The sequence below is a fragment of the Giraffa tippelskirchi genome, chromosome 3 (assembly GCF_054371585.1).
Source record: "Giraffa tippelskirchi isolate mGirTip1 chromosome 3, T2T-mGirTip1v1.2.pri, whole genome shotgun sequence".
NCBI lineage: Eukaryota > Metazoa > Chordata > Mammalia > Artiodactyla > Giraffidae > Giraffa > Giraffa tippelskirchi.
The window spans coordinates 164,061,450-164,076,790 of NC_137277.1; the positions used below are offsets into that span (position 1 = coordinate 164,061,450).

General features: G+C 46.0%; 1 protein-coding gene across 1 annotated transcript in view; it reads left to right on the forward strand.

Moving 5' to 3' along the window:
* Positions 1-12,081, forward strand: part of VIL1 (villin 1) — a 33,812-nt gene extending 21,731 nt beyond the window's left edge. Inside the window, exons 13-20 of the mRNA XM_081584009.1 lie at positions 263-421; positions 2,445-2,624; positions 3,690-3,835; positions 4,503-4,647; positions 5,098-5,286; positions 6,865-6,933; positions 8,314-8,454; positions 11,022-12,081. Of these exons, the coding sequence (XP_081440135.1) occupies positions 263-421; positions 2,445-2,624; positions 3,690-3,835; positions 4,503-4,647; positions 5,098-5,286; positions 6,865-6,933; positions 8,314-8,454; positions 11,022-11,135 (1,143 nt within the window). The 3' untranslated portion in view covers positions 11,136-12,081. The remainder of the gene's footprint in view (positions 1-262; positions 422-2,444; positions 2,625-3,689; positions 3,836-4,502; positions 4,648-5,097; positions 5,287-6,864; positions 6,934-8,313; positions 8,455-11,021) is intronic.
* The last annotated feature ends 3,260 nt before the right edge of the window (positions 12,082-15,341 follow it).

Consider the following 15,341-nt stretch of genomic DNA (forward strand, 5'->3'; position numbering starts at 1 on the left):
GTCATGGTGTTTCCTCAAGAAAGGTGCAGTAAGTGGGAGAGGAGGTTGGGGGTCAAGTTGGGTTGGGGTGGCCTGAAGCTGGAGAAAGATTAGGTGTGGGGCTGGGATCACAGCTGAGGTCTGGGTTGGGGGCGGATTTTGGTTGTGTTCAGGGAGGGGATTGGTGGGGAAGACAGTTGGGTTTAGGGCCAGTCAGAATTGGATATGAAGTTAGAACTGGGGGCTGGCCTCACCTCGCCCCTCCCACCCTGCACATCCCCAGGGCAGCCAGGCCAGCCAGGATGAAATCACAGCCTCCGCCTATCAAGCTGTCATCCTGGACCAGAAGTACAACAATGAACCGGTCCAGATCCGGGTCCCGATGGGCAAGGAGCCGCCTCACCTCATGTCCATCTTCAAGGGACGCATGGTGGTCTACCAGGTGTGGCAGTGAGGCGGGGTGGGCTCCAGGAGACATGGGTGGGGGGCAGGGCTAGGGGGTAGCTCACTCTTCCTGGGAGGGGACTGTTTGAGACTCCATCACCTATGTGCAATGGAAATAGAAACAACTACTCAATATTTAAAAAAATCCATTTAATAAACACTTAGCATGTATAAGACTATTACTCTCTACACCCCAACTCCTCTGTAGATGAAAAAAGAAGTTATTTTGGATAGATTTGCCGAACAATGAATCTAAGGTGCACTGGCACTTTTTTTTTAACTTTTTATTTTGTATTGGCGTGTAGCCAATTAACAATGTTGTGATAGTTTCAGGTGAACAGCAAAGGGACTCAGCCATACATATACATGTATCCATTCTTCCCCAAATTCCCCTCCCATCCAGGCTGCCAAATAACATGGAGCAGACTTCCCTGTTGAAATAGCCATCTCTTTGATTCCTTTAGCAATAACCTATTTACTGAACACTTACTAAGTACACAGCCCTCTGCAAAGTACCAAGGGGGAGAAGAAGGCAATGCTAATGCTACTTACCATCTTGTTGAACAAGCAGTGAATCAACAGTCCAAGGCACTGTGTGCTTCATTTCAGTTCAGTTCAGTCACTCAGTCATGTCCAACTCCTTGCGACCCCATGGACTGTAGCACACCAGGCCTCCCTGTCCATCACCAGATCGCAGCGTTTACTCAAACTCAAGTCCATTGAGTCGGTGATGCCATACAACCATCTCATCTTCTGTCATCCCCTTCTCCTCCCACTTCAATCTTTCCCAGCATCAGGGTCTTTTCAAACGAGTCAGTTCTTCGTATCAAGTGGCCAAAGTATTGGAGCTTCAACTTCAGCATCAGTTCTTCCAATGAATATTCAGGACTGATTTCCTTTAGGATTGATTGGTTTGATCTCCTTGCAGTCCAAGGGACTCTCAAGAGTCTTCTCCAACACCACAGTTCAAAAGCATCAATTCTTTGGTGCTTGGCTTTCTTTATAGTCCAACTCTCACATCCATACGTGACTACTGGAAAAACCATAGCTTTGACTAGATGGACCTTAGTTGGCAAAGTAATGTCTCTGCTTTATAATATGCTTTCTGGGTTGGTCATAGCTTTTCTTCCAAGGAGTAAGTGTCTTAATTTCATGTCTGCAATCACCATCTGCAGTGATTTTGGAGCCCCCCCCCAAATAAAGGCTGTCATTGTTTCCACTGTTTCCCCATCTATTTGCCATGAAGTGATGGGACTGGATGCCATGATCTTAGTTTTCTGAATGTTGAGTTTTAAGCCAACTTTTTCACTCTCCTCTTTCACTTTCATCAAGAGGCTCTTTAATTCTTCTTTGCTTTCTGCCATAAGGGTGGTATCGTCTGCATATCTGAGGTTATTGATATTTCTCCCAGCAATCTTGATTCCCCCTTGTGCTTCATCCAGTCCAGCATTTCTCATGATGTACTCTGCATATAAGTTAAATAAGCAGGGTGACAATATACAGACTTGACGTACTCCTTTACCGATTTGAAACCAGTCTGTTGTTCCATGTGTGCTTAAATGCCAGAAATACATTTCATTCAAAGGGGCGCGTGAATACAGTGATCAGTGAACAGGCATAGAGTCCACGGTGGAAAGAGGGTTGAGAGGAGGTTTTGACATTGGGGTCAGAGCTCAGCAGAGGTCAAATGAGGGCGATGCAGAGGCGCAGCCAGGACAAAGGCCCAGGGGAAAGGCCCTGTGGGAAACCATGAGAAGCTTGGCTGAGCTAAATGGAGGGTTTGGAGAGAGCTAAGAGTGACCCTGGAAAGGCACGTTGCCTCCTCATGTGAGGCCTCAAATGATCCCCTGAAAGCTGGGTTCTGATCTGTAGACTGTAGACCTAGAGTGGTTCTAGCCTGAACCAAGGTGTCAGGCAGGGGAGTGCCCGTGACCAAAGCAATGTTTTGGGAAGACTAGCCAGGTGATGGTGTATCAGAGGACCACCTTTGCTAAGTTACTTCTGCCCGTCTCTCCCTGCAGGGAGGCACATCCCGGGCCAACAACATGGAGCCTGTGCCCTCCACCCGGCTATTCCAGGTCCGAGGAACCAGCGCCAACAACACCAAGGCCTTTGAGGTCCCACCCCGGGCCACCTCCCTCAACTCCAACGACGTCTTCATCCTCAAGACTCAGTCCTGCTGCTACCTGTGGTGTGGGAAGGTGTGTGCAGAGTTGAGTGGCCTCCCCTCCCACTCCCCCCGCCCCCCATAGGTCCCGCCTCCTGGTTTCCCAGCTGCCTCTGGCCCCGCCTCCTGCTTCCTCAACACTGGATCTGGATCCCTACTCTCTGCCCCTGTGTCTGAGTAGGTATTTCTCATTCTGTTTGTCTCTGGTGACTCCTGTCTGTCCCTGTGTTGGTCCGTCTTCATGTTTTTTTTTTAAACCCTTGCCTGAGATCAACATGTGCACAATGCTATATTTATTTGTGGCTGTGCTGGGCCTTCATTGCCGCATGCGGGCTACTGGCTAGTTGTGCACAGGTTTCCCATTGCAGTGGCTTCTCTTGCACAGGCTCTAGGTGCACTATGGCTTCAGTAGTTGCAGTACTGGGGCTCAACATTTGTGACCAGCTGGCTCTAGGGCTTGAGGGCTTCAGTAGTTGTGGCATAGAGGCTCATTAGTTGCGACTTTTGAACTCTAGAGCTCAAGCTCAGAAGTTGTGGTGCATGACCCAATTTGCTCTGTGGCATGTGGGATCTTCCTGGACCAGGATTCGAATCTGCGTTCCCTGCATTGACAGGCGGATTCTTATCCACGGTACCACAGGGAAGTCCATTTTTTTTAAAAAAAATTTTATTTACTTATTTGACTGTGCTGGATCTTAGTTGCAGCATGTGGGCTCTAGGTCCCTGATCAGGGATCAAACCTAGGCCCCCTGCATTTCGAGCACAGAGTCTTAGCCACTGGATCACTAGGGAAGTCCCCTGTCTTTATGTCTTGGGCTCTCTCACTCTCCCTGTGTGTGCCTGTCGCTGCCTCCCTCTTTATCTCTGTCATGAGGACTCAGTCTCTTGGAGGCCTATGCCTGTCCACTGGGAGGGCAGTCTCCCTTGTCTACTCTGCCATCCTTTGGAGCGTCAAGGATGCTGGGCTGTGTGCACAGGGCCTTGATCCAGGAGCGCCTCTCAGGCCCAGTAGCTCTAGGCCAGTGAATGTGGTGGAAGGAAGGGGAGGCGGGGCACTGGAGGTGGACTACCCCAGCACTGCCAACCCCCGTTTTCCCAGGGTTGCAGCGGGGATGAGCGGGAGATGGCCAAGATGGTTGCTGACACTGTCTCCCGGACCGAGAAGCAAGTGGTGGTGGAGGGGCAGGAGCCGGCCAACTTCTGGATGGCCCTGGGGGGGAAGGCCCCCTATGCCAGCACCAAGAGGTAACTCCCAGGTCCCTTGACCTCCAGCTCATCTTCTGAGGCTGGAGAGCCTCCTACCACCTCTACCCGCATCACCCAGAGCCTGTAGCAGGCGTGGATTGAGGACTCTGTGTGTCAGGCTCACAGGGCTACCAGACAAGGAAGGGGCAGCCGGGGCTCTAGGAGCCTCTTGGCACAGGGACTGTGTCTGTGCTACTTACTGTGGAATGCCCAGGGCCTGGGGTGGATATTTCCTGCAAAGGGAGTTCACACCCAGAGGAGGCAGCTCAAAGAGAGGGGCGGGACTCTAGGTGTGCCCTTTGGGAGGAAGATGCCAGGGTCCCATCAGCCACTGTCCTTCCACGCTGCCACAGGACCAGATGCTGAGGAACACAAGTTGTAAGCCTAGTTTTCTGAAGAAGGTCCATGATCCACTATTTCCCCAGTTCAAAAGCAAAAGCAAAAGGGCATGTACTATGTTAGCAGCAGGAGCGATAGAGGAAAGATATCAGGAAGAACTTCCTAACAAGACTATAGAAGAGCCCACTGAAATGCTTGTCCTGGGAGTGTAGCGGGAATTTCTCCCTTGGAGGGCTCCTGGACTCTTGGTAGGATGGGGCACTTTTGGTGTGATTAGAAGAAAGAGCATTTTCCTAGGAGATGACACAATTTCCTTTCCACCTTGCAGGCTGCAAGAGGAAAACTTGGTCATCACTCCCCGGCTCTTTGAATGTTCCAACCAGACCGGGCGCTTCCTGGCCACAGAGATCCCTGACTTCAATCAGGATGACTTGGAAGAGGATGATGTTTTCCTGCTAGATGTCTGGGACCAGGTAGTTTTGAGGCCTGGGGTCCTCCCTTCTGACCACCCTAATCCCCAGGGCCAAGAAATAGTGGCTTTAAGGGTAGGTAAGGTTTGATGTTTTCTTGGCTTCCATATACATTCTCCCTGAGATTGGTGTTATGAACAGCAGGAGCATAAGAAAGAAGAAGGCAGGTAGGAGAGAAGGCCCAGTGAGGCTGCAGGGCATGACATATGCTTCTCCCAAAGTCCATTTGATTTCATGAGGCAGAGGAATGTTTCTGAGGGTCTTTGGCTCTGGAGAGGCTGGGAGTCACACATCTATAGAATATCGAAATAGAGGGCATCTGTCCAACCCCAATTTCCAGAGGCAAAGTCAAGGCCGGATGGGGCTTGCCCAAGGTCAGGGTCCACAGCAGGATGTTTGAGCCTGGGTGAGCCGAGGGAGGACAGGGGAGACTGACTCTGAGATGCTCCACAGGTGTTTTTCTGGATCGGGAAGAATGCCAATGAGGACGAGAAGAAAGCCGCAGCCACCACGGTGCAGGAATATCTCAAGACCCACCCCAGCGGCCGGGACCTTGAGACCCCCATAATTGTGGTGAAGCAAGGGCACGAGCCCCCTACCTTCACAGGCTGGTTTCTGGCTTGGGATCCCTTCAAGTGGAATGTGAGTGGCCCCAGCCTACCTGGTCCTCCCACCCCAGCACATCCTTCATGGCACGTGCGAGGAGGCCAGGGTAGACTCCTAGGTTTTTCTGTTCATTGGGATAGATGACCTGTGATGTATTTGTAAAGGGGCTTGAAGAGACTTAGGATGGACAGTAAGGCCGCAGTAAGACTATGAGGCCCCCTGGTAAGGGAGAGGGAAGGAAGTCCGTCAAAAATTTAGGCTAATGACAGTGTCTTGCTTGTACACTAGATTTAGCTCAAAGCTCTTGGACATCATTGGGAAGAGCTGTACTGATTATTTAAATGCAAATGAATTGAAATTAAGCAAAATCAAAGAATTGATTTCTCACATTTCTTACTAGTCGTGTGTGGCTGGTGGTTGCCATACTGGACAGCACAGAAAAAGAATGTCCATCATCATTGCAGAAACTTCTATGAGATGGCATTGGTGGGTCCTCCAAACACATCAGTTCTAAAGGAACATGTCTAAAGATGTGTCTTCTAGCACTAAATTCTAAGCAAAATGGGTCCTATACGTGGTCCTGACCTGAGGGACAATGAAGTAGACTTCCACAGAATTTTCTTAAACCGGCCCCAGAGAGAAACAGAGGGCAGGTTCTCAAAATGGAGAAGGAAATGGCAACCTAATCCAGTATTCTTGCCTGGAAAATCCCATGTACAGAGGAGCCTTGCAGGCCGTGGGGTCGCAAAGAGTAGGACATGACTTAGCAACTAAACCACAAACCACAGTGAAGGTTTTCTGCAGGAAGAAGGAAAGCTAAGATAGAATGAGTGTTGCCCTGGTAGCTTTGGGTACACAAAATTGGCACAACAGATGAGATTGGGGAAACTGAGAGCTTAATTTCCTCAAATGCATTAAACAAATTCAGTGTTTGATGAGCTAAGTTAAGTCTTGATGACGGAACCCAACAAATCTCAAGTTTGCACACCTAGATGTGTCCAGAACTTCTCAAACCCAGGTCAGTGTCCCACGTCAACAACTCTGGCAGGTCTTCCCCCCACCTCAGATCTGTGCTGGCATCTCTCTCAAACTCATTCATTCATTCACTCACTCACTAGTTCATGCTGTCAGCATAGCTGGAACTCATAATGTGCCATCTTTGCTACCAGGCCCTGGGGATGTGGAGATGGGGCTCCCCATGGAGCCAAGGTCCCCTCTACTCCTTTCACTCCTCTGTGACACTCCCCTCCAGGCTCTGAGGGGAGCCCCGTAGTTCTCCAGGACCCCTGAGTCCCCCACAATGTGGGCAGGGTTTCCAAGGCTGCGTGTGGCTTCTTAAACTCAGAGGGTGGGGAAAGATTATACTTTCCATCTCTGTGGTGGGCTGAGTGGGGCAAATAGCCCCCTGCCCCAGCCAGTTACCTGTCAGCCCTTCATGCTCATCCTTACCATCCAACCTGATTTTTCAGGGACAGCCTCCAGCCTCCCCCTTTCTCCCTTCCCCTTCTCATCGCCCCTTGGCCCTAGAGCAGCCTTCTTTCAACACCTGAGGGAAAATGGTCCTGTCTCCTCTGCTGAAACCCAGGTCTAATTTGTCACTTACTTTATATGCAGAACTCCAAATCCTATGAGGACCTGAAGGCGGAGCTTGGAAACTCTGCGGACTGGAGCCAGATCACTGCTGTGAGTACGGGGCAGGTGGCAGGGACCCCCACAGTGTCAACTGACAGTGGTCAGACCCATGAAAGCTGAGAAAGCTCCAGGGAAGGTGCCAGGGTCTTCTGCTTTCTTTCCATCGTTTTCTCCCTCTTCTCCTGGAAGTTCTTCTTGTTGTTTAACTTCAATGTCTCTTGTGGATTTGTCTCCTCCATTCTCTAGTGAAATGGTCCCCAAATTTTATCATGCGTAAGAGTCTGGGTGATGGGGAACTTGGGGGTGGGAGAAGCTTATTGAATGAAGATTCTGGTACTTGCCTTGTGGTACAGTGGTTAGGACTCCATGCTTCCACTGCAGGAGGCACAGGTTCGATCCCTGGTCAAGGAACTAAGATCCCACAAGCCGTGTGCCCCCTATCCACAAAGAAGGAAATCCAAAACTCCCATTTCCTGAAATTCTGGTTTGTAGAATTGGGTTGAGACCTGTTAATGTGTGTTTTTCACAAAGGGCCCATGTAATTTGATCCAGTTAGTCCTCAGACCACTCTTGGAGAAGTAATGATTTCTCTACTATCATCACCCTTCCCCAGGTAGAAAATCCTTCTCCTTCGATCTTTCAGTTAGTTCATAGAAATATGTTCAGCCTACAGGCTTAGAATGTGGAAATATGAAATCAAAGATGTTCACAGGCTTGCAGGGGAGATAAGACCAAGTAGACTCTGCAGAATTGTGGCCAGTACGTGAGAGCAATTTCCCAAGCACACCAGGGTTATCAGCAGATAACATGTGAATTCCTCGGACCCACCCACAGCCTGGGAACCCCATGGCACTCAATTAACCCTTCTTGGTTGACTGATGGTGCAGGTAGGAAAGTGTAGGTAGGTAGGTCAAGGCTAAGAGAATTTATGGTTGACGGTTTCACATCAGATAGGAGAAAGAAGGTCATAAATGTCCAAGGTGGACCTCAAACATTAGGGGTAGCCATGGAGAAGTTTATAAGTCATAGAACAAACCAGATTTGTTTATGTGTTTTTCAAAGCTGGTCATAGAGCCAACCAGCTTTGGTTGAATATAGACCGCCAAGCTTTAGCTTGTGGATCCTGTCCAGTATGCCGTGTTCTTATGAAGAGTGTGTATCTGTATGTGGACAGTGGGAGGTAGGGGTCATGGAAGGCTTATTTTTTTTTGGTCACACTGCGCAGCTTGAGGGATCATAGTTCCCTGACCAGGGATTGAATGTGGGCCCTCAGCAGCGAAAGTGCTGGATCCTCACCCCTGGACTGCCAAGGAGCTCCATGGAGGGCTTCTTGAAGGTCCCCTAGGGTCATTGTTGACTTCAGAGAAAAATGCAGCCTGAGAGGCAGCCACAAACCAACTGAAGTAGTAATGTTTTCTGTTTCTTCCCTAGGAGCTCACAAGTTCTAAACCGGATGTGTTCAAGGCTAACAGCAACCTCAGTTCCGGACCTCTACCCATCTTTCCCCTGGAGCAGCTGGTGAACAAACCCGCAGAGGAGCTTCCCGAGGGGGTGGATCCCAGCCGAAGGGAGGTAGGTCAGAACCTGATTTAGTCAGAGATTTTTTCTTGAAAGATGAATGAGAATTATTCAGGCAGAGTGGGATATTCTTGGAGAAGGGAACAGTATACATGGAAGCCCAGAAGTAGGATGTAAACACAGCTTGGGTGAAAGGGAAAGGTGGCCAGAGCAGGGGTGTGTGGAGCTGGGGAGGGGCAGCTGCTGGGTGGAGGGGGGCACTGGGCAGCACCTTCTTTGTCAGGCTGGGGAGGGTGGTGTCCTTCCTGAAAGTCAAGGGGAACTATTATGAGTGAAGCAAGGGAATGGCAGTCAGGTACATTTTTCAAAGCCCAATCTAGTTGCTCAGTGAAGAATGGACTTGCTAAGTCTCCTTTAGTCTTGTCTGACTCTTTGTGACCCTATGGACTGTAGCCTGTCAGGCTCCTCTGTCCATGGGATTCTCCAGGCAAGAATGCTAGAGTGCGTTGCCATGCCCTCCTCCAGGGGATCTTCCCCACCCAGGGATCGAACCCATGTCTCTTATAACTCCTGCATCTGCAGGCAGGTTCTTTACCACTAGCCCCATCTGAGAAGCCCAAGAATGGGTGGGGATGGGTGGAGATGTTTAGAGAAATATTTAGGTTAAATCAGCAACACTTGGTAATGACTGGATAAAGTTCATGAGAGGGGAGTAATTGTGTCATTTTCTGAGATAAAAAAAAACCCTGGGTCAGACCCAGCTTAAGACAGGGACAATCATGAGTTTAGTGGCACCGGGAAGACATCCAGGTTGAAATATCATTGCGTGTTTGGTGGGCAGGCAATTCAGAGGCGTGTCGGGGAGGAGACTAGTCGGCACAGGTTCCCTCAAGTAGAGCAGCTGCTGTCTGTATGGACCACTTGAGAGAATTTGGCAAGAAGGGCATGTTACAAAAAAAAAAACACATTTCTAATATTCATTCTCTCTTCATGAAGATCCAAAATGGACTGCAAATCTAGCTTGAGAGAGTATTGAGAAAAAATTTACCATGTGTACAATAAACCATAAAGAAGCCTTAGAAATGAATTAAAGAGCCTATAGATGTGAGTTGGCTATTTCCTCCAGGAACATCTGAGTCTGTTATGGGTTTGGGCCCAATATATGCATAAGTGTATTGTTTCGAGAACATTAGCATCCTGCATGTCACCTTTAGATCCCTTTATGCATTCCCTGTGTCCTCATTGTAATATTGGGATGATCTTAATAGCATATATTATTCTTAACAATATTACAAATATTTCTCCAGCTCCTGCTACATAGGAAGTGTTCTGTATGTGTAAGCTGTTATTGTCATTGCTTGTTCTACACCTGAGAAAACTCAGATCCAGAGCAGGGAAGTGACTTGCCCAGTTAGTAGCCAAGTCAGAGCAAGAATCAGGTCTTGAGTCCCACTCTTATTGTCATATCACAGAACACATAGAAAGTATTTCTAAAGGGAAGGGCAGTCAATATTATTGGACCAGGTGATTAAAAGGAGGCTAAAGAATGACAATGTACTTTGTTGGTAAGGCTGTGGAACAACATATATGATTTTGTTGCTGTGAGGGCAGAATGTTACCACCCTTGTAGAGGGAAATTTTGCAATATCTAATAAAATATGCATTAGCTTTTTTTTTTTTTTAAAGCTAAATAGTTCACTAATTTTGAATATAAGAAACAGAATTAAGACAACCTCACCATGGTAGAAGTGGTCTGAAAGGCTTAGATTCTTTTAAAAATTTTGTTGACACTGATGATTAAATTGTGGGAGTAGTGTGCATTCTTATAGAAGAGCTGAGGGTTCCAGGCTAAGTGGGGAGAGTGCACACACTCTCTTGGCTGCTCCAAACTCAGAAGGGAGGGCCAGTAACAGTGAACAGTGGGGTGGTGGGTCTCGCTGCAGGCAGTAGCAAGAAGGGCAATCTGAGTACCCATGAGTAAACCACAGAGAGGCGGATGTGGGCATGGGTGAGGCTAGTAATCAGCTGGCAGGACCGCAGGGTTCAAGAACAGGACCAGTGGAAAGATACAAGTCCACTGGGATGGGCAGTCCCTGCTATCTTGCCTGGGGGTCAGAGTCCAGAAGTCTCAACCAAGCTGCAGAGCCAGCTTGGGTGGGACAGAGGGCACCTAAAGCATGTGCAGGCCATGGACACAACCACAGCTGTCAGGGACCTTCTTCCAAAACAAAGTGCTCTACAACCCTGCCTGGGGGATTGGGGAAGGCTCCCAGGAGCCTTGAGCAGAAAATGCCCAGAGGTGGGACGCACAGGGTAACAGGTTAGAAAACTTGAGCTTCAGACCCACCTGAGCTTGAACTCCACCTAAAGGTGTTAACCATAAAGAAGCTGTTCAATTCAGGGCTCTCTGCAGGAGTCAAAGAAACTTTCTCCAGGGCAATCCTACAGAGCAGAACCCCAGATTGAAAAGAAATGCCACCTCCCCGCTCCCTGTCCCTTTCCTGACCCTCGCCACATTGCCTCTTTTTGCTCGGTCATCTGATTTCTGTGCCACACCTCTGTGACTCATCAGATCTAACTCTAAGCAAGAAGCTGACCCTCTGGTCTCTCTCCTCTTCTAGGAGCACCTGTCCATTGAGGATTTCACCCGGGCCTTGGGGATGACTCCTTCTGCCTTCTCGGCTCTGCCTCGATGGAAGCAACAAAACCTCAAGAAAGAAAAAGGACTGTTTTGAGAAGCAGAAGTAGCTTGTAGTTTAAAGCAGTACCCTACCCTGCTTGCAGAGCTTCGTTATTACTGGTATCAGTGAATTGAAGTGAATCAGTTGAAGTGAAAACCTCGTCTGTGGTGATGCCGCTTGTTTAGTAACCTACCTTTTCCTCCAGAAAGATGATTCCCCTATAAGGAGACTGTGGTCCCAATTTCAGCTCTCAGGAAGTTGGCTGCATTGTTTTTATCCAGGGGTGTTGCATCACTTTCAAAGCATTCTGCTCTAGTGCTTTCCCTTCTGAGAGGAGCAACCCAGCACTCCATGGAACTTCAGTTATGGCAAGCCTCCCCTAGGCTTTTATCATGGCTCATCTTTAATTATGGCAGGTGGGCCAAAGCATTTTTCAGTTTTACTTCTTTCCCAGAGTAATGGTTTTTCCTTTTCACATGTATTTTCTTACTGCCTTCCTCAGGTGATAAGTTAAAGGGACTTGTTCTTTGGAGGAGCTGAACAGTCCAGGTGATGGCCCTATTCAGGAGGTTCCACAACACTCACTAACCTGTACCCACTGAGAGCCACATACCCACTGGGCCTGGGCTAGGGGCCTAACAGCAAGTATGAAATGCAAACTCTATTTCACCTTCTCTCTGACACTCTTACTAGTAAGGCAAAGAGCACAGTTTAGGCCAATGTTGGGTTTAAAAACTGTTATGCAGAACCTCTGCAGAGCTTCAGAGGCTCCTCAGATGAAATCCAGCAAAGGTTGGTGCTGACTCAGCCATACTAGGTGTGCGGTCCCACTCCCTTTAAGGTGCAACAGTGCTGCTTCAAAGTCCAAGTCAGAAGACCAACAGAATGTGATTTTTACAACTTCAACAACTGGTTAGGTATCTGCAAGAATGTGTCCTTCTCAGAAATAAACAGTCAAACAACACAAGGTTAATAAAGGCTTTAATTTCACACACAAAAATCTCTATGCATAATTTAAAAGGTAAACAAAAAACAAGAAAAAACCGTAAAGGGTACAGAGGAACAGTTCTGCTAAAACACAGATAAAGTGCCGCTCCATACAAAATAACAAAGAATCAGAATCAAAAGTCACTCCGAACACAAAGAAAATCACCTCACAAACAATGTGGCCAAAGCTGCCAGCAAACCTGGTAGTGGCTCAACTAGATAAAGATTAAGAAGCTTACGTCTGTTCTCCTCTCCATAGCATAAACAAACAACACTGAGATAGGCCAGAGAAGTTGGAGATGGAAGGAAGAGAGTTGGGGTAAACCTAAAGATGAGAGGTGTGTATAGCCACTGTGTCTTACTCTTCCACCCCTCTGTTCTTGAGACAGACTAGTTCAGATGATTGCTCGTTTTGGCATTGGACTCAATGAACTCCAGTCCTGATCCAGACCCTCATCTACTCTATTCAGACAGCAGTGGACATCTACCTCAAACCTTTGCACTTTTTAAGTCCAAATGACTGAAATCAACTGCTTATATCCATATTGGCACATTTTTTAAACTTCAAAACCTCAGATACATAGCACACACGGAAAGGAAAATTTACTAATTGTGTATAAATATATGTGATACAACATACGAGTCTGTCTGAAGTTTAGTAATCAAAGCATGCCATAAAGGAGTCAGTGGTCGTGGTGAGACACAGCAAAAGAAACCTGTCACAAAATTCTCAAGGCCTAACAAACTATTGTCTTCCAATAAAATATATATATATATATATTTTTTAGATGTTAATAAGACACTGATAGAGACAAAATTAGAATTTTGAAGTAACACATCAGAAAGATGTTAGAAGGAAGAGATCTGTTTAGTTTTTGCACACAACTTTATTAAAGAGCATTACTTGGTGTAAAGCAAGATGGGGAGAAAGAAAAAGACGTATCTGTTTTGGGGGGGCATTTTTATGTGACTTGCATCTAGTACTGGGTTGCTGGTGACTTTTCTGAAAATCTCCATGTGTATACAAGATCTACTTGGAGATCCAGCTCTGCTTCCCTGATTTAAAAGACCACTTCAGGGGAATCACTTAAACAGGGCAAAAAGTGTGGACTAAGAGCATCCACTATAGTCACTCCAGAGGACAGAGAAGAAAGAGGAAGAAGGGTAATTTTTACTTAGTATAATCTCTTTTCAGCAGATCACAAGTGAGTTTACAAAGTACCTTTTCTTTCCCTGTCTCCAACCCTCATGCTCTCTCTACACTCGTCATGCTCAACTATATATGAGAAACTGCCAAGAATCTCTTTAATTTAGGTGTTTCCAAATAGCTTTCATTATACAACTATATATTCAGCTGTACATGTGTAGAGCTGTATTTATATAGATACATAATGGTAACTGCAGTATGGAAGAATAAGTAAATTCATGAATTCATTTGCTGAGGTCTTACAAGTTTTTCTTTTAGAAGAATTTTACACTTGATCAAGGAGAGAAATAAAGAAATATCTAGTATTTGCCTCCCAGAGTTAATGAACTGATCTTTAAGTATCGCTGTATACTTCTTATAATGTAAACAAATTTACATTTGTTATTGAGCCATTAAGCTAGGTCTGAAATTAACAGGCCACAGACCACGGCAAGTAAACAAGTAGCTCTTGGAGTCAAAATATAAATAGAATAATAATTCATGGATTTGCTTCTTATTCTATTCTGCTGAGACAAAACTTCAGAGTTTGTGCACACATACATATTCCCAACACAACAGAATCTATCTTTCTGTAGGCCTAAATTATAGTTAGGACTTCTAAAATGATAGTAACATCTGGCCACATGCAACTTTCCAATCCTTTGCAGTAATATTAGGTGGTAAGAATTAATGTTTGAATTTTAGTTTCATTTTCCCTTTCAAAATATCCCAATTAAGATGAACTGTGTGTAAAATTAAGTACCGTCAAGTTTCAATTCAAAGTCATTTAAAGTAATGTAACCGTATTTGGTATTTTCAATAGGAATATTAGTTATTGTGCAAGCTGCCTGGAACTGAAGCACTCTGTCCTTATCTACTTTGTCCCTTTCTGGCACTAACATGTCAAGTGCCCCATCTCCTGATTCTGAGAAAACTGCACAAAAAATATAATCTACCAGTAATTTTAAAATAAATACAGTCAGCTCAAAAAAACAAAAAACAAACCCCAACAACATGGTCTGGCTGAGCTTTCCATCTGTAGTCATTAACCCTTCACTGAACCAAAATGAGAAATTAACTTAGTAGTGAAAGGGGTAATAGTTGAAGGAGTGAAGGGAGAAAGGCAGGCTGACCAGGCCAACACAACAGATGTATCAAGGAAACTTCAAGTCCCAAACATGCAAGTATATAAGCAGTGAGATAACTCATCTCCTAGTTTGATCTAGTAAGTCCTGCCCGAGACATGAAGAGTAAATCAAATTAGGTTTGAGCCAAGTGTACTTCAAAACCATACACACAAGCTACGAAAAGCAAGTCAAACAAGGGTACTTCACGGGCAACCTAGGCTTACGGCATCACTTCTATTTGTTCAAATGCTCTAAATGCACCCACTCACATCAAATCATTCCCAATCATTTTTAAAAGCACCTCTCTCAAAGCTCTCAAGTATAGACACAGAGAAGTAATAAATAGCTAAAGAATTTGATTACCACTTCACTCATATATGAGAAAATAGTTTTTTTCCCAAGGGGAAAAAAAAGGCTCCCTAGTGGAAACAAAATTTTAAAAGCTAGCTTTTTAAACAAGTATTTTCCCCTGCTCTATACTGCTCCTGCATATCCTACTGCCACACCATTCTGGAACATTTACTACATTAATAGGTAGGAGACAAAGCTTTCATCAGTAGTTAAGCAAAAGTGCTGGGGCCACTTACAATCGAAAAGATGCAGTATTTTAGAACAGATTACTATGTCAGAACATATCCAAGTTTCAGGAGTAGGGCTGGAGCTCTCTTAAGGCAATCTTCTAGAAAAGATGTTACATCTTCTGTGATGATGGACTTAAAAATGAAAGAAAATGTTGAAGGTTTCATTTTGCTATACTTAACTCTGTGGGATCCTAATGATTCCTGGGTTCACAAAATTATTTTAGGAACAGAGAATTCTACTCTCAAACTCATTCTTTATATGGTTTCACAAGCTGCTTAACCAAGTAGGTTATGTCAGGTGAGTGATATAACTCACTTAAATGTTGCACCCCCATTTGACCTCAACTCAAAGCACCTAGAAAGTAATAAATCTATTATG